The sequence below is a fragment of the Sorex fumeus genome, unplaced genomic scaffold, assembly GCF_029834395.1.
Source record: "Sorex fumeus unplaced genomic scaffold, SorFum_2.1 ptg000095l, whole genome shotgun sequence".
NCBI lineage: Eukaryota > Metazoa > Chordata > Mammalia > Eulipotyphla > Soricidae > Sorex > Sorex fumeus.
The window spans coordinates 5,546,667-5,563,841 of record NW_026606152.1 but is presented as its reverse complement, the minus strand read 5'-3'; the positions used below and the strand labels follow the sequence as shown (position 1 = coordinate 5,563,841).

The following is a 17,175-nucleotide window of genomic DNA, read 5'->3' as shown; positions in this document are numbered from 1 at the left end:
ACTGACCCGCGGGGACAGCAGGAGGCTGGGACAGGAGACACCCTTCCCTCCTCCCCCCAGCACCCCCACGAGCTGCCTCAGCGTCTCCTCCCCTTGTTCCTGCTCTTTCTGCTTCTTCTTCTCCAGCTTGCGCTCCTTGACGCTGTGCAGCTTGGCCCTGCCGATGCCCCCAGCCTGGCGGATGGACTCGAGCAGAGTGGCCCGGCCACTAGACGGGTCCATGACTTCCTTGGGGGCTCCCTGGACTGGCGCTGGGGTAGGCAAGGGTGTGAGGAAGAGAAGTGGCCTGGGCAGGGGCTTGGCTGGGGGGCAGCGCTGCCCAGCCTCGCTGGGGTGCTGGGGTGAGGGAGCTGGTACTTGGGGACCTGGGTGCTAGCTGTGTCCTCTGTGTCCCGAACTGGGGGAGGTGTCACCCTGCAGAGGCGACCAGGTACTGCCAGTGCCAGAGGTGCCCCCGAGACAGGTGTGCCCTCTGGGTGCGGGAGCTGTGCTTCCGCTGTTCAGGAAGCTCCTTTCCCTGCTGGGTATACCGGAAGGGGGGACCCCCCTGGAGTCCTGCAGGAGTCAGGGTTGTACCCGTGGGGCTCTACCATCCCTTCTGAGGATTCCAGTGGAACAAGATGTTTGGACTCAGCACTGCTCCCAAGACCGGGAGCGAAAGGCCACTTAGCAGGCCAGGAGAGGCCTTCCCGGAGCCAGAAAGTAGACAGAGGGGCGGGCGGGAGAGCCGAGGGCCGCTGCCCCTACCTACCTGGGGCCCCGCGCTGCCTGCGTCCTCCGGGGCGGCCTCCTGGGGGGGCAGCGGCGGCGGGGGTGGGGGGGCACTGACCAGCACGGCCGGGGCCAGCGGTGGTGGAGGTGGCGGCGGCACTGCAAGAACGCCACCATCTAGGTCTGAAACAGAAAGGCAGAAAGGCCAGGGTGCCCGGGAAGGGGGCAGGGGGCGCCCAGGAGACCGTCCCCGCCCGGACCCTGGCTCACCGGGCTTGGCGGGCGCTACCAGCTCCATGGCGAAGGTGGACAGCTCGGGGATGGTGCCCGGCGCCGACGGCGCGATGCCCGGGCCCAGGTCGGCACTGTAGGTGAGGCCGTCGGCCATGCCCGGCAGGTCGGGCAGGCAGGACGGCACGTTGATCTCGGGCACCTGGCCCAGGTCGGGCACGTAGAAGTAGCTCTCGCGGGCCTGCGGGGGGAGGGCCAGCTGTGAGCAGCGCCCTGGGCCGTCCCCCACCCACCACCCACAGCTCGCTGCCCACCTGCCGCTCCAGCTGCTCCCTCTTGCTGATGGAGAGTGGCGCGTCGAACGGCTTCTCCTCCGGCTCGGTGCCCAGCGACACGTGGGTCCTGGTGACCGCGCCGGCCAGGGGGTCCAGGAAGACGTACTTTTTGTACCTGTGGAGGAGGGTGCCAGGCTCAACCTGCGGAGGCCCGTGGCCCTGACCCCCCTGTGCTGTTCCAGGAGCGCCCCCGAGTTGGTGTATGGATTCCCAAAGCACAGACTTCCGAAGCCCCCCACAGGGCTAAGCAACCAATGGGGACCCTGCAGGGGAGCCCCAGCCCCCCCCCCCCCGACCAGATGTACAGGTTTTCGGTGGTGTTGAACAGCAGCAGGGAGCTGACTGAGCTGATGTTGCTGGGAAGACCCCCCAGGTCCTCCTCGGTCTCATCCTCGGGTTCCAGCCTGGTGGTCACACACACGAGGAAGTATTTCAGCTTCTCCTGGAGGGGGGAACAGAGGGATGCTGCATTCTGCATTAGGTCCAGCAACCTCCATCCCGTCCCAGTCCATGCTCAGGGGGGCTGGAATCCTAACCTGGGGGCCACTGGGCACAGTAGCCCGCGAGAGCTGAGTGCCCACAGACCTGCAGGGCCTGCTCGTCCAGGGGCCGGTGCTTGCTCAGGATCCTGTGGCGGGGGCATCTCTGCAGGCCGGAGTCCTGGGCCCCCGTGAAGATGGAGCCATACTCCCGCAGGTGCTCCGGAGCTGGGTAATTGGCACTGGAGAACACCTGCAGGCACGGGGGAACCTGAGTCCCGTGGTCCAGGAGCCTGAGACAGCCCAGTGGGCCAAGGACTGGCTGCAGAGAAGTCTGGGCCGGAGGGAGCCCTGGGGAGGGGCCGGTCAGCAAAGGCAGGGGGCAGGCGAGTTCCATAGCACAGGAATGTGGGCAGGGCAGACTCTGAGCCAGAGTGAAGGCCACCAGGCCAAACGCCTACCTTAATGGCCTTCTTACTGCCTTTGATCTTCTCTATCTTGGCCTGGGCCAAGGAGACCCTTTCCCCAATGGCCTGAAGCTGGCTCCGGCTCTGCTCCACACGCTGGGAGATCCTGCATAGAGAGAAAGGCCACAGGCTGGGGACTGCCCCACCCCCACCCCGTGCTGCTAACAGGGGGCTGCCCAGCAGACTCCAGAACCGCCTAGTAGCCTTGACCGGGTTGATCCATGGCACGGTGCAGGAATGATATTTAGTCAACTCCTGTGAGCTGGAAACATGGTCAGCCACTCTCGTCCCAAGTGTCATTGGACGTGCCCATCCACAGGAACAGGGTTCCTATGACCCCAAGCTCACCCTCAAGCAGAGAGAGAATTGCCAGTACTTCCCCAGACAGATTCGTCTGTTTGCCAGTGGGAAAACCGGAGCTGGGCCGGGCCAGGTGACCTGCAATGCCGGGCCCAAAGCCAAATCCTGTGAGCACTGCCCCAGTGCACGGGAAAGGCTCGTGTGGGGAAAGCTGAAGTCCTCCCTGGGGCCCTCCATGGCTAGATGCCTCACCAGCTTCCTTGCCCACCCCCCTGGTCACTGGGATCCAGGGACCCCCCACTGTCCTCAGAAGGCGACATCTGCGTTCTTGGCTTGAGCGTCAAAGACATGCAAGCCCCCCAGACATCTGCAGAACCCTTCTTCGCTGAGCCCCTCCTGTCTGCGGGAAGAACATGCACCTGCACTTCCCGCCCTGTCCCCTTTCGTCCTGTGGGTCACATGATCACATGACCACGCGTCTCTCAGGCCCAGCAGCTCCAGTGTGGTTTTTGTGGGATTTGTTTCTTATTTCGGGGATTGGAGGCCATACCCAGTGATGCACTGCACTCAGGAATTACGCCTGGTGGCACTCGGGGGACCACATGGAATGCTGGGGACGGACCCCAGGCCCAGCGTCCTGCCCGCTGGGCTCTTTCTCTAGCTTGGTTCTGCTCCCACCTGTACTGCCAGGGCATGCTGCAGAGCCTGGTGCTTCTGGGGGTGGGGGAGCTGCGCTTACGGGACGACAGTGACTGGTCCCCGCATCCGCGCATCTGAGCGCATTCTCCCAGCCACTCCAACCCCAGCGCCAACGACCCCATGCCCAGGGCCTTTCAGCTCTGCGTTCCTGTGGCGTACGCCTGTGCACAAGGGAAGCCAAATGGAATGTCAAGTTCAAGGGGAAAGGGACGGGATGGGGGAATTTCGGTCAAAGGGGTCATGATATTTAGGGGGCTGGAGAATACAGGGTCTGGGACTAGGGTTTCCTTAAAGGGCAAAACGAGGGGGAGAGAGCTTAAAGTGCTAATGTGCATGCTTTGTATACAGGAGGCCCGGGTTTGGTCACTAGCACTGCATGACGCCACCCCCACGCCCAAAGTATGGCTGGGAGAGACCTCTGAGTGCACCATGAGGAGCAGCCCCTGGGTGCTGCCTGTGTGACAACCCACAAGAACAACCAAGGTCGGAATGGTCAGTCAACACTATGGCACAACCTCCCCAAACTACCCGCACCCCCCAGACATTCCCAACCAGTCAATCTCCCAGCCCTGGGGTTTCACTCCCAATCACTTCCTGCTTCCACACAAGGCATGGGGCTCCATGAGGTGGGGTTGGCCTGCAAAGCAGCTGGAATCTCCTGGACACATGGACCTGGGTGGGGCCACTGCAAAGAAGGGACTGTTTCCCACCTCTGCGAGAATACAGCCCCCACATGAGAAGCACCACCTTTTCAGCAAGAAGAGGGGGTTGTAAACCGCCGTGTGTGTATGGGGGGTGGGGGGCGTGAGTGCAACCAGATTCTTCCAGTCCCAACCAGCCACATTGCAACCCCCAGCAACCTCCAGGCAGTACCCATGCCCCGGAAACAGGTACAGACTGGAGGGGATGAGGACGGGACCAGACACAGGCCAGTTTTCCATCAGGAAGTGGAAAGCTGATCTCTCCAAACTACATACATTCATACTGACGCATTCCAAACGGGATCATTAAATAGAGGGTCCGTGGGCTCTTGGAAAACAACAGAGGCAGGGGGCTTGAGCAACAGCACAGCAGATAGGGCATTTGCCTTGCACGTGGCCAAGCCGGGTTCGATTCCCAGCATCCTATAGGGTCCACCGAGCACTGCCAGGAGTAATTCCTGAGTGCAGAGCCAGAAGTAACCCTTGTGCATTGCCGGGTGTGACCCAAAAAGCAAACAAACAAACAAAAAACACAGAGGCAGCTCCCTGGGGCCAGCACTGTTCTAAATTCACAGAGTTTCTTGTTTTCTTTCTTTGTTTCTTTCTTTGTTTCTTTGTTTGTTTCTTTCTTTCTTTCTTTCTTTCTTGCCTTGGACAGAGTTATTAGAAGGGTCTAGCAGGGGAAAATCTTAAATATTGTGCTGACTTAAGTCAGCAAGGATTCTGACGGCTTCTCACAAAACCCTCTGCACAAGCTGGAGCAAGGGAGCTTGGAAGGAAGAGTCTGTTTAGGAAAAATCCAAGTCAGGTGAACAGCAGCACACACACCGAGCTGCGGAAGACTGGATTGAGTCCAGCTCTGCGGGAAGGTTCCTGGCATGGCCCCATGCAGCAACTTTAACACTTGATTAGAAAACTTGAGAGACTAGGGGAGAGAGCATGGTAGCCAAAGATAAGTCTGTGAGGGATCAGGATCCAATGTTGAGAGGTCAGAAAAATGAACTGCCCTCCACAAGCTGGAGTTGGCAAGGAATGAATGTGACGCCCAGCATTTAGAGTTTAAAAAGTCAAACGTGGGTTTGGAGAGAGAGCACAGCAGGAGAAGCACTTGCCTCCCATGTGGCCAACCCAGGTTTAATCCCTGGCAAGTCCCCCAAGCCCTTCCAGTGGTGATCCTTGAGCACAGAGCAAGGAGTAAGCCCTGAACACTGCTACATGTGTCCCCCAAACAAAACCAAAAAATTAGAAATCAATATATGAAAAGTTGAGCTGGAGCGACAACACAGAGGTTAGTGCATTTGTCTTGCATGCAGCTGACCCAGATTCAATTTCTCCGTCCCTCTTGGAGAGGAAGCTACTGAGAGTACCCCGCCCTCACGGCTGAGCCTGGCAAGTGGCCGTGGCGTACTCGATATACCAAACACAGTAACAATAAGTCTCACAATGGAGACGGTACCGGTGCCTGCTTGAGCAAATCGATGAACAATGGGAGGACAGTGCTCCAGTGCTACATATGAAAAGTCAAACATGGGATGGGAGAGGCAGCTGCTGGTTCATCCCCTTGCCCCAGATCCTCTGGCAAAGAGCCCTGGCCCTTTCCACCCACCCTGGGTGGGCAGCTCTGCGAGGGTTTGGCTGGAAAGCAAAGGGCTTGGGGGGGGGGGGGGGCGCAGAGCAGAGGCGGAATCAGGTCGCACACCTGCACTCTGGGAGTTCCAGGGAGAGAGAGGTGTGACCTCCTTTCCCTTCAGAACTGGGCTGACATCTGTCCCTCGTGTGTGATGTGGAGTGTGCAGTGTGACTTTGCCTCCACTTCAACCAAAACACTGTTTCTAACTATAAGACCTCAGGGGAGAGAGGGGAAGGTTGGAACAGAGGGTGCTTAGTGGGGTCACGATCGAAACCAGGTCGGTGATGTACAAGGCAAGTGTCTCACCCACTACACCATCTCTCTGGCCCCTGGAGGCACCGATTTGATCCCCACCTACATATGTTTGTGGGAAAACCCTGAGCAGAGTCAGGAGTAGCCCCTGAGCACCACTGGGTGCGGTCCCAAACAAAATCACTGAGGGGACTGGCGTTCCCAGCACTCCAAGAGAGACAAGGCAAAGGGGAGCACTTCAAGGAAGGAGTGGGCAGCAGAGGCAGAGAAGAAAGTTCGGGCACAGGAAGTAAGCCCAGGGCAGGAGTAAGTGGAAGGGGAGCACAGAGCCACAGTGAACGGGGTGCCCGGCCTCCTAGGCCTACACTCACCAACTGGAAAGTTCCCCGAAGAATCCACGGGCCTACGACCCTCCCAAGCAGCAAGCCAGTCCCTTGGGGTCTCTGGGAGAGGAGCCCCATGCCCAGCCCTCACCCCACCCCACCTGGCCCGGCCCTGGGCCTGGCCGCTCTGCACCCGCAGGGTGGGTGGGAGTGATGTGCCAACTGTGCAGGCAGGCGCTGAGAGGGCCTCCGGCCTTGGTCCTGGGGCGGGGGGACGGGGGAGAGGAGGCAGGGAAGAAGGGAAAGGAGGGGAAGGGGAGAAGGAGAGAGGCGGGAGGGGGAGAGGGGAGCCAGGGCTGGCAGGTGGCTGGAAGGACACCCGCCCCGCCTGAATTCGCACCGCCGCCCGCTTGGCCCCATCATCGAAGTCATGTGAAGCAGGTGACAGTCTCAGGCAGATATTTTGGGGCCTGGCTTCTCCCAGGTGAAGTGGGGGCAGGGGGACGTACAAGGCGGGGAGGGTCAGGCCGAGGCTGGAAGGGAGGAGCTGGGCGGGGGGGGGGGGGGGCGGGCAAAGAGCCACAAGCACTGGTCCTGGGTTCCGCCGGAGGGGAGCACGGGCAAGGGCATGCGAACGCCCCCCCAGCTTGCCCCCTGCAGGAGTGGCACCGGCTGCTGTGGAACAGAGGAGCAGGCCGAGCCTCAGTGAGAAGGGCATGTGGGGGAGGGGAGGGGGACGCCAGGAACTCTCCTCCCCTCCCGTCTGTAAGCAGACCCTGGGGTGGCCTGCCAGCAGCAGAGCCTGACCCTGCAGGCCGAGGAGGCCACTGGCCCCGGGGCTGCGGGGTCCCTTCTCCATCGGCCTGGCTGCTCCCAATCTGTCACCAAGCCCTGTCACTGGTGCCCTGGCGATGTTCCCCAGCCCTCCCTACCAGCAGCCCCCTGGGACTGCGGCAGCCTCTCCCAGCCCTGCGGACAGTCCACTCTGAGACTGCCCCACGGGCCTGCCACACACGCTCCCGGCACCCCCCGGGGCTCCCAAGACACCCCAAGCACCATCCGGGGAGAAGTCCCCTGGGCTGCACGTGCCTGGTGCCAACGTCTCCCTCCCTGCCATGACTTGGGAGAGAAGCAGCCCGAGAGAGGCATGTCCGATCCCAGGGGGAGGCCTGCGCTCCCCAGGACCCCCCTGAACGTTGGCTTTTCACACACTGCTGCTCTGCAGTGAAACGTGAAGGCGCAGGGTCTGACCCCTCAGGGGCCCGGGGCACCATTTCCAGACCCTTGAGATGACCCAGCACCCACATTCCTTCCCGGCCGGGTCAGCACCTGGCTTCTGGTGGCCCAGTTTCTGCCCGCCCCCCCCCCCCCCCCCCGCCACCTTGTGGGACAGCATGTGGTTTTCAGCATAGCACCTACTTCCTCCTGTCAAGGAAGGTCACCCTCACCCTCTCCCCGGCCCACGCCCCCTTCGGGGGATGCAGCACCCACACACTCAGCCCTCGTGCTGAGGCGAGTATGGGTGAAGCAGGTAACCCTGGTCAGAGCAGGCGACTGTGGAACCAGGCGGGGTGGCAGATGGACCCTGGAGGAAGTGCTGCGGGGGAGGGGCGCTCACCCCAGGGGGTCTCTCCTCACATACACCCTTGCACCTAGAAGGAAGCAGGCTGGAGTGATAGCACAGCAGGGAGGGCATTTGCCTGTTGCCTACTGACCAAGTAAAAGAATGCTTGATTTTTCATTCCCCCTTTGTCCTGCTCAAAGCTGGGCAACTTCCCAGTACAGGAGGTTTCAGTTTGGGGAAAATGCACCCTCGTAAATGATTTGTAAATAATGTATGAGGAACAGCACAGTCTCTATGGATATGTCAAAACTGTGACAAAGCAGGCCGCTCCGACCGGTAGCATTAGGTCGAAAGGGTCACCAGGTGGCTGACCAACGTGCATGGCTCTGCTCATTGTCCCATCCACTTTCCCACGTCCCATCCCCCTTTCCACTCTTTTGGGTGGGCTGTGGAAACATACTTAAGTCTGTACCTATGCTCTGAATAAACACACGCATTCATGCCATCTCCCGAATGATGGAACCCTGTGTGACTCGAGTGCTGATTTCACCCTGACGGCCCTCCCCTAGCTCGGCCCCGCAGCGCCGGACGCGGCATTTGCCGACCTGGGTTTGATTCCCAGCATCCCATATGGTCCCCCAGCACCGCCAGGAGTGATTCCTGAGTGCAGAGCATCGCTGGGTGTGACCCAAAAAGAAAAAACAAACCAGGAGAAGAAGCAAGCAACACCCAGCAAGGCCCAGCCAGCTCTCCCTGAGGTCTCTGTCACCCTGAACCAGGCTGTGGGAGGATCTGACCGCCCCACCTGTGCCCCTCCAACCCGACTCCTCCCCAGGACCGTGCCCCCTGTGCTGTACCCCAAGCTCTGCTGGCCTCGACTCCCAGGAGAGGCCCCCGGCGGCTGTTCTCCTCACATCCTTCCCCCAAGGTCGGCTGGCTCATGACCTTCCTTCCTTCCCACCACGGTGCCCCTTCCCCTTCAGACTGTGCCTCTCAGTGGGCTGAGCTAGCACCCCCACACCCCTGTTCATCCCTTCACAGAGCCAGGACTCACGCCGGCGTCTGAAGCCAGCACCCCAGGGCAGGACACTTGCTTGGCTGGCTGAGCAAGTCTCTTCAACTTTGGTGTGTCATCTCCTCAACACGGGCTATGAGGAGAGTCCCTGTGCCCTGGCCACGGCGGCGCCTGCTGCCCACCCTCCGGTCCCCACCTGAGTGTCCTCGGTGAGCACCCACCACCCTCTACAGGAAAGAATGCATTGTCTAGTTGATCAGGGTCTTGAGCCGGGGTTGATAAATGCAAGGCCAGCCCCCTGCCCACTATACTACTGCTCCAGGCCCACCCCCGTTGTTTCCTGGGGGGTGGGTGGGGCGGACTCAGCAGTGCTCAGGGCCTACTCCTGGCTCTGTGCTCAGGGATCACTCCTGGCAGGGCTAAGGGAGCCAGATGAGCCGCTGTTTGACCTCTCCAGCTCCCAGGGTTCCTGTTCTGGGGGCCAGTCACTGCTGTAACTCAGGCCAGCCCAACGCCCGGCAGAGGAAGTGTGGGCCTCCTCTCCGCCCACTGAGGCGGGAACGTGAGCTAGAGCCAGGCCAGTGGCCACTGCGCTGCGGGAAGGGGCTGGGGTGAGGGGAGCTTGAACCTTGGTCACAGGGAAGCCAGCTGGTCCCTCCAGAACCAGCTTTAGCAGAAAGGCCTGTTCCCAGCAGCTGCGTTCCAAAGAATGGAGAGTTCAGCGGGCAGGGCAGGGGGCAGCCTCTGCCTGGGGTCGTGGGGGGAGGCAGCGGCACCTACCTGCTAAAGATGTCCCCGGAGACCTTCTGGAGGTCCTGCAGGGCATCGGCTATCTGCTGGACGGCCTCCTCCCGCCGCAGGTCGGGCTGAATGAGGGGCACTGCATAGGTCTGACCTGCCAAGGAGCTCTGCATCCTCACGGAAGTCATGGTGCCTGCGGGCAGGAAGTGGGCCATCAGGTACCCGCGCACCCACCCCCTCCCCACTCGGCAGGCACAACCCTGGGGCCAGGCAGACCCCCACCCGGGAACAGCCCCTGTGGTTGCGCGGGAGGGACCCGAGCACTTGGTAGGAGGTCAGGAGCTGGTGCTTGCTGAGTAGAGCAGTGGGGAGAGACTGAGGAGAGGGTTCCTAGGTAGAGACGCAGCAGCGGCCCGGGGAGGCGCTCAGTTCCCCGCTAGGCACCTGCATGGACCTAGAGGAACAAAGCAAGCCTGGCTGCGGAGTGAAAAAGGGGATCCAGAACACAGGAACAGACTTGGGGAGGGTATGGCCGGGGTGGGACAGGTGGAAACCACAGGGAAGGGGATTCCTGGGGTATCTCGCCTGGACCCCCAGGAACTCCCAGCTGCTCCTGGAGCAGGGAGGCCGGGGACTCCAGGCCCCAGGGTGCCCAGGATCTGCTCTTCCAGGTGACAGCGGAGGGGTGCCCCGGCAGGAAGGGAGGAGCATGTGGGAGGCAGGGGGGTAGCAGGAAGAAAAAGTACTCCTTTGCATTGCAAGGCGAGGACAGAGTCTATTTATACTGGGTTTAATTAACTCCACTCCCTGGTGCCACTAAAGCAGCAATCACACTGCAGACAGGACTGATTTTGATGTAGGCAGGTAGATAGGGAAAGGCCCTTTGCAATGGAAGAAGAATTCTAGGAATGACCCAACTTGTGGATACAGAAAACAAAGGCCTGATAAGACCATCCGCAGACCCTCAGGATATAGGCCTCCCCATGAAATTCCTCTTTTTGGACCTCCCTGGTAACCTCCTTAGCAACGAACTTTTACCTGGAAAGAAGCCCCACGTGGGGGCAGGTTGGAGAAACCCTATAAAGGCCACCTGGAACAAAGGAAGGGCGCGCATATGCTGCCTGAGCCCATGTGTGCTTACGTCCACGTGGCTGAGCACATGTGGTGCCCCAGCACATGTGTCGCCCGCATCTCCCCTCTTGAGATGTGTACTTTCATGCTTTCGTGTCTAACTTTACTCTCTCACTCTCTCTCCCTCCCGCCATACCTAAAAATCCTCCAAATAAAATCTATTTACTTCACTGCTTGTCTACTCCTGAAATTCCTTTCTGCGAGGCGAGACAAGAACCCAGCAACCCTGGGTCCCAAGTGGCAGAGGCGGGTGGGGAGAAAGTGACTGTCTTTCTCCTCCCCGCTTCACATAAGTCACCCGTGGGGCCCACCGACATCAATTTGATTGGCAAGAGATGCGCCAGGCAGAATATTAAGGTATCAGTATCAGTCCCTATAAATAGGCCTAGTCACAGCCCCTCCATAGAAGACGGCAACGAAGGCAGTAATCAGGCCTGGCACTGTGCCCCAGACTTGTTCTTTGAGGCACCATGTTGGGGTCTCTGGCTGCAATGGGGGGGGGTGTAGGTGATGGTGGGTAAGACTGGCAGCAAGGACAGGGGTTTCGCTTGGGCTTCTAGTGCTGTGTGACCTTGAGTGAGTTAGCGGTCTACTCTGAGTCTCTTTGGTTCTTTCCATTCCCCACGCTGCAGGCAGAAAATGGCCAAGCTCGCAAAGAAGGGGTCATTTCCCGTGTCTCACACCCGGAGCTCACTGCTCCCCCTGCTGGTTCCCTCGCCCCACTTCTGCCTGCCCAGTCTCTCCTAGCCGGCACTTCTCATGACCAGCAGTGCCCACTCTGATCTTCAACTTTTTCCTCTCACAGAGACGTCTCAGTTCCCAATCGGAAGCTGCTCGGATCCTCCTCAGGCCCAGGATGTTACTCAACATCCCGCTTTTCCCTTCCTACTCACATGACCACCATGGGGCCAGCGGATCCCTGGGAAACTAACCCTCAGAGATGGGCACTCCCTGAAGAGCCCCCGCCCTGCCTCGCTCTTCCAGTCCATGTTCTCCCCTGAACATGCATCTCGCTAGCTTGCCTTTAAGTTTCTTGGCTTGCCTAGTTCTATTCTGGATGCTTGCCTGGTTTTACTCCGGAGAAACCCATGTCTTTTCTCTCTCTCTCTCTCTCTCTCTCTCTCTCTCTCTCTCTCTCTCTCTCTCTCTCTCTCTCTCTCCCCCACCCTCACAGTTCAATAAAAACTATCTCACTTCACACAAAAAACGAATCCTCAGCCTTGGGGCCAAAGAGATAGTATACTTGGTAGGACACTTGCCTTGCACGTGGCTGTCACAAGTTTGACCCCTGGCACCCCATATGGTCCCCAAGAGTGACCCCTGAGCATTGTCAGGTCTGTCCCCAAAACAAACAAACAAACAAACAAAAAGGGCTGGATAGTACAGCAGGAAAGTCGTCTGCCTTGCAAATGGCTGACTTAGGTTTAATCTCTAGCATCCCATAAGGTCTCCTGAGCACCACCAGGAGTGATTCCTGAGTGCAGAGCCAGGAGTAATCCACAAGCAACACCAGGTGTGACCCCCCAAACAAAAAACAAAACAACAAAAGAATCCTCAGCTTTGGGGAAGGTGTGTGTGTGTGGGGGGGGGGGGGGGAGTTGCGGTTTACAGAAGCCGGTGCTTAGCTTAGAGGTCAGTGCTAATGGTGCTTGAGGAACCATGTGGCTTCGAACCAAGGTCAGCCATATACAAGATATGCGCCTTAACCTGGCACTCACTCTCTGGACTCCTAGAATAATCTGCCATTTTTTTTTTTTTTGGCGCTTATACTGATGACAGCCTGCTGGCCATGCTGGCCTAGCTCTCTGTCTCATTCCTCCCACCTGTAAGATCAAGAGAGGGCAATAGGCAAGAGAGCGTTTCCCAGCACACCCTGAGTTAGTGTTCTCATGGTTAATGACCACACCTCTATATGTGGGTGGGCACAAGGAGGTAGTTTAGGCTCCTGACAAAGGAAGCCACCGTCCACTCAAGAATTCGTTGCAGCACTCTTTACAATAGACAGAATCTGGAAAAAACCTGAGTGTCCGAGAACAGATGTCCGGTTAAAGAAACTTTGGTACATTTACACAATGGAGTACTATGTAGCTGTTAGAAAAGATGAAGTCATGAAATTTACATACAAGTGGTACTACATGGAAAGTATCATGCTAAATGAAATAAGTCAGAAAGAGAGGGATGGACATAGAAAGATTGCATTCATCTGGGGAACATAAAGTAACAAAATAGGAGACTAACACCCAAGAATGACTGAGATTAGTACCAGGAATTCTGCTCCATGGCTTGAAGGCCAGTCACACGTTGTAGGGGGAAAGGGAGCTCAGATAGAGAAGGGAGCACCAAATAAAGGGTGTTGGGAGGATCCTCCCAGGATGGGAGAAGCATGCTGAAAGTAGACTATAGACCAAACATGATTGCCACTCAATGCCTCTCTTGCAAACCACAGGACCCAAAAGGAGAGAGCGAGAACAAAAGGGAATGCCCTGCCACAGAGGCAGGGTGGGATGGGGGGGAGGGGGGTGGAAGGGATATTGGGATCTGTGGTGGTGGGAAATGGGCACTGGTGGAGGGATGGGTATTTGATCATTATATAATTGAAACCCAAGCACAAAATTTGTAAGTCTACAACTGTACCTCATGGTGTCTCACTGATAAAAATTAAAAAGAATTCATAGTGAGTGGGTGGCGGGAGAGTGTGAGAGCAGTAAGACAGCAGGTGGGGCATTTGCCTTGCCAGAGGCCAACCTAGGTTCCATCCCAGGTACCCCGTATGCTTCCCTGAGCCCGCTGATGTAGGCAGGCAGGCAGACAGGGAAGGCCCCTCCCAAGGCAATGGCAGTAAATTTCCTGGGAAGTAATAGCCCTGAAGTTGGGAAACCAATCTTGCAGAAAACAGGAACTAAGGCCTGATAAGACCCTGACCTGGCGGTAGCAACAGACCCAGAGAAGGCTGGACCCCCCTCTTCCAGAGAAGCTCCAGCAGGAACAAAAGGCCGGGAAAGGAATTGCAGAGAAGACCATCACCACTCCCAACCCTAGTCCTTAGCAACAGACTTTGTCTCCGTAGAAGCCCCACGGGGGGGGGGGGGGGGGGGGGGGGGGGGGGGGGGTGTTGGAAACCCCTTCTAAAAGCCTGGACTGAAGGGAGCGCAGAAGCTGAGAAGCTGCCCAAGCCCATGTGCTGCTCAGGCCCATGTGGCTGAGCACATGTGTCGCCCGCATCTCCAGTCTTGAGACGTGGACTTCCATGCTCTCCTATCTAATGCTGGGATGTGGGATGTGTGTAGGGGCTCTCTCCACCCTTGGGAAGCCGAGTTCTCCCTTGAGCCTCTCTCTCTCTCTCTCTCTCTCTCTCTCTCTCTCTCTCTCTCTCTCTCTCTCTCTCTCTCCCCCCTTCTCTCCCTCCCTCTCCTCTCTCTCTCCCTCCCTCTCCACATCACAGCTTCAAAACTTCCAGATAAAATCTGTGTGACCGTCTTTCTCCTTCCCGCTTCACATAAGTCACCAGTGGGGCCCAACTGATATCCCTGCCAGGAGAGATGCCTGAGCACAGAACCAAGAGTCAGCCCTGAGCATAGCCAGCCGATGTGGCCCCCAAACAGAACAGAACAACAAGCACTCAGAGCCGGGTCTCCGTGATAATGCAGGGATGAACTGGGCACTCTGCTAGCTCTGGAGCCGGCGCTGGAAAGAAACATCAGGTGACCAGCGGGGGAACCCAGCTGGGGAGAGTGCGGAGCAAGGCGTGGCGGCCGGGACGCGCGCTGGGCGCCCTGCAGGCCCCGGGCAGCACCGCATCTCCGGGCAAACTGCGGGAAGGGAGCCAAGAAAGGCCAGACCCTAAAAGCCCCCGGCGGGGCTGGTCCAGCCGGCGGGACCCCCGTTCCCCTACGGGCCCGGGGCGCTGGGAACGGGCCGGGCCGGGAGAAGATGCGAGCGGGGGATGCGGGGGCCTCGTACTGGGGGGCTAGTGAGACGCCGCCGACACGGGGGGACGCGACGGGGTGGCTGCGCCGGGGATGCCGAGGTTCGAGCCCCTCTAGCCCGCGACCAGTCGCATTTTCTTTTCCGCGTGAAAAGCCTCAAGGCGGTCCACGCATCCCCCTCGGCCCACGGCGCGCACGGAGGGGCCCGGGCGGCCGGTGGGGGCCGAGCGGGACGCGCGCGCCAGGCGCAGGGGACGCTGCCCGCCCCGGGGCCCTCCCGGGACCCTCCTCGGCTCCGGCCGGGGGGAGGGTGGGGACGGGGCCGAGCCGGCTGGGACGCGGCCAGGCACCGGCGGGGCCCGCCGCTCCGGAAGCCCGATCGCGGCGGGTCCCCGGCGGCCCCTCGGCCCCGCAGCCCCCCACGGCGGCCCCCGCCGGCGCCCCCCAGCCGCCCGGGGCTCCCTCACCTGCGCGTCCGCGGACTCGCGCTTCCGCCCCGGGTCCTGGCGCCGCCGCCTCTCGGGCGTCGCGGGCGCGCGCGCGGGCCTGGGTCTCTCCCGCCGGCCTCCCCGGGGCCCGGCGCCCCCCTGTCGCCCCCGGCTGGTGCGCCCTCCGCCCCGGCGTCGCCCTGCTGGGCTGCAGGCCCCCTCCGGCCCCGGCGGACGGACTCACGAGGCTCTCGGCGCCGGCTCGTTTACGCCCTCGCTCTTCTTCTGCCTGCACGGCGGCGGGGGCAGTTTGGGGCGACCCGGGGCTCAGAGCTCTCCCGGCAGTGCTCTGGGACTTGCCGTGCGGGGATCGGACTCCCGCAGGCGTGAGCTCGCCCCCCCCCCCCGCCCATCCTTTATCGTGGTTTTTCTTTTAACCATTGGGGGGCTGGGGGGACGCGGTGCTCAGGAGTTACTCCTAGCTCTGTGCTCAAGGATCCCTCCTGGTGGGCTCAGGGAACCCTGTGGTGCCAGGGATTGAACCCAAGTCAGCGGCATGCGAGGTTAGCGGCCTGTCGCCGTACTGACCTTCGCCACTACCCTTATTTTCTTGCCGGCCAGGCCAGGCCTCCTCCCGACCAGAGCCCACTTAGTTCCTACCACGGCCTTCTCCCCAAGAAATGAAACAAATAAGTAAAATTTTAAAAAGCACACAATCCACTAAACTTAAAATGAAATCCTGGGCCAGGACATGTAGTTCAGGCGTAGAGCACCTGCCTTGTGTGCCCCAAGCGTCCAGTTTGAGGGAGTGCTCAGCGCCCAGGAGCGCCAGGGCCCACACTGCTGTAGCAAGCCCTCCCCCCCCCGCCCCCGGACTGGGAAGGAAGCAGGGGCGCTGACCAAAGTGTCTCTTCTCTGACCAAACCGGGCTCTTCTGAATCTTCCCAACTAGTTCTTGAGGGCCTCAATTTTAGCAAGAATCCCGGCAAGTCAGTTTAACCAAAATCCTACCCTCTGTATCAAATCATACTCCCAATCAGACCAGATTCCTCAGCCCCTCCCCCTCATTCCTGAGTATCTGAATGGCCTCAGCAAGAAGTTTATGAGATCACTTTACCAACAGTACCCTACCTGCCCTCTTAGTAACTATTATCCATACACCACACACACACACACACACACACACACACACACACACACCTTAATTTTATTTTAATTTATTTATGGATTTATTTGGGGGCTACACCCTGTCTTGCTCAGGACTTAGTCCTGATTTGGTGCTCAGGGATCGCTTCTGACAGTTTCAGGGGACCCTATGGGGTGCCAGAGATCAAACCCAAGTCAGTTTTGTGCAAAGCAATCACTCCAGCCCGTCCTCAGCTTTAAATCACCCCTTTTATGCTGTTTTCATTTGCCCTCAGTTCCACACTGAAGCCTCCTTTCCCCTGTTACAAAGGGAGTAATGGGTATGTTTTCACTCTTAGCTGTTGCCCACCTCAGGCTTTCTTTGTCAGGTCAGTTTGGGAACAGAAAATCTCTGGACATTGGTAATGGTGCTGGCAGTACGCAATGTGATTCTATTTAATGCCACTGAACTGGACTTGTAATTATGGTCGAAATGGGGCTGGTGGGGCCGAAGCAACAGTAAGTGGGTAGGGCATTTGTCTTGCACGCGGCCCACCCGGGTTCAATCCCCGGCATCCCATATACCCTGAGCACCACCAGATAATTCCTGAGTACAGGGAGGGGGAAAAAAGCAAAATAAAAGGGGGGGGCAGAGGGATAGTACTCTTGTTTTGCATGTAGTGACTCCAGTCTGATTTCTAGTACCTCTTGAGATTCACAATCTCGGGGCTGGAGCGATAGTACAGTGGGTAGGGCGTTTGTTTGCCTTGCACATGGCTGACCTGGGTTCGATTCCCAGCATCCCATATGGTCCCCTGAGCACCACCAGGGGTAATTCCCGATTGCAGAACCAGGAGTAACCCCTGTACATCGCCAGGTGTGACCCCAAAAGAAAAAAAAGAGATTCATAAGCACCACCAGGAGTTAAGCCCTGAGCACAGCTGGATATGATCAAACAAAACAAAACAAACTAAAAACTAGTTTCTTTTTGAATGTTAAATATGTGAAGGAAGCTGCAAGCCAGAGATAGTCCAGCAGTCCCTCTGGGAATTCATTGGTTAGCCCAAAAGTTCTAGCCATTGTCTTTCAGGATTGCCAGAGGAAATTATAGACCAGC

At 58.7% G+C, this 17,175-nt stretch overlaps 1 protein-coding gene across 1 annotated transcript; it reads right to left on the bottom strand.

Moving 5' to 3' along the window:
* Window positions 1-409: 409 nt before the first annotated feature.
* LOC130040706 (WASH complex subunit 1-like) lies at window positions 410-9,640 on the bottom strand. Its single transcript, XM_056132704.1, has 8 exons — window positions 9,488-9,640; window positions 2,218-2,329; window positions 1,863-2,009; window positions 1,583-1,719; window positions 1,257-1,392; window positions 982-1,183; window positions 752-894; window positions 410-517 (listed from the first exon to the last, which is right to left on the bottom strand). The coding sequence occupies exons 1-8, from the start codon at window positions 9,634-9,636 to the stop codon at window positions 410-412; spliced, it is 1,134 nt and encodes a 377-aa protein (XP_055988679.1). The 5' UTR covers window positions 9,637-9,640.
* Between the last annotated feature and the right edge of the window lie 7,535 nt (window positions 9,641-17,175).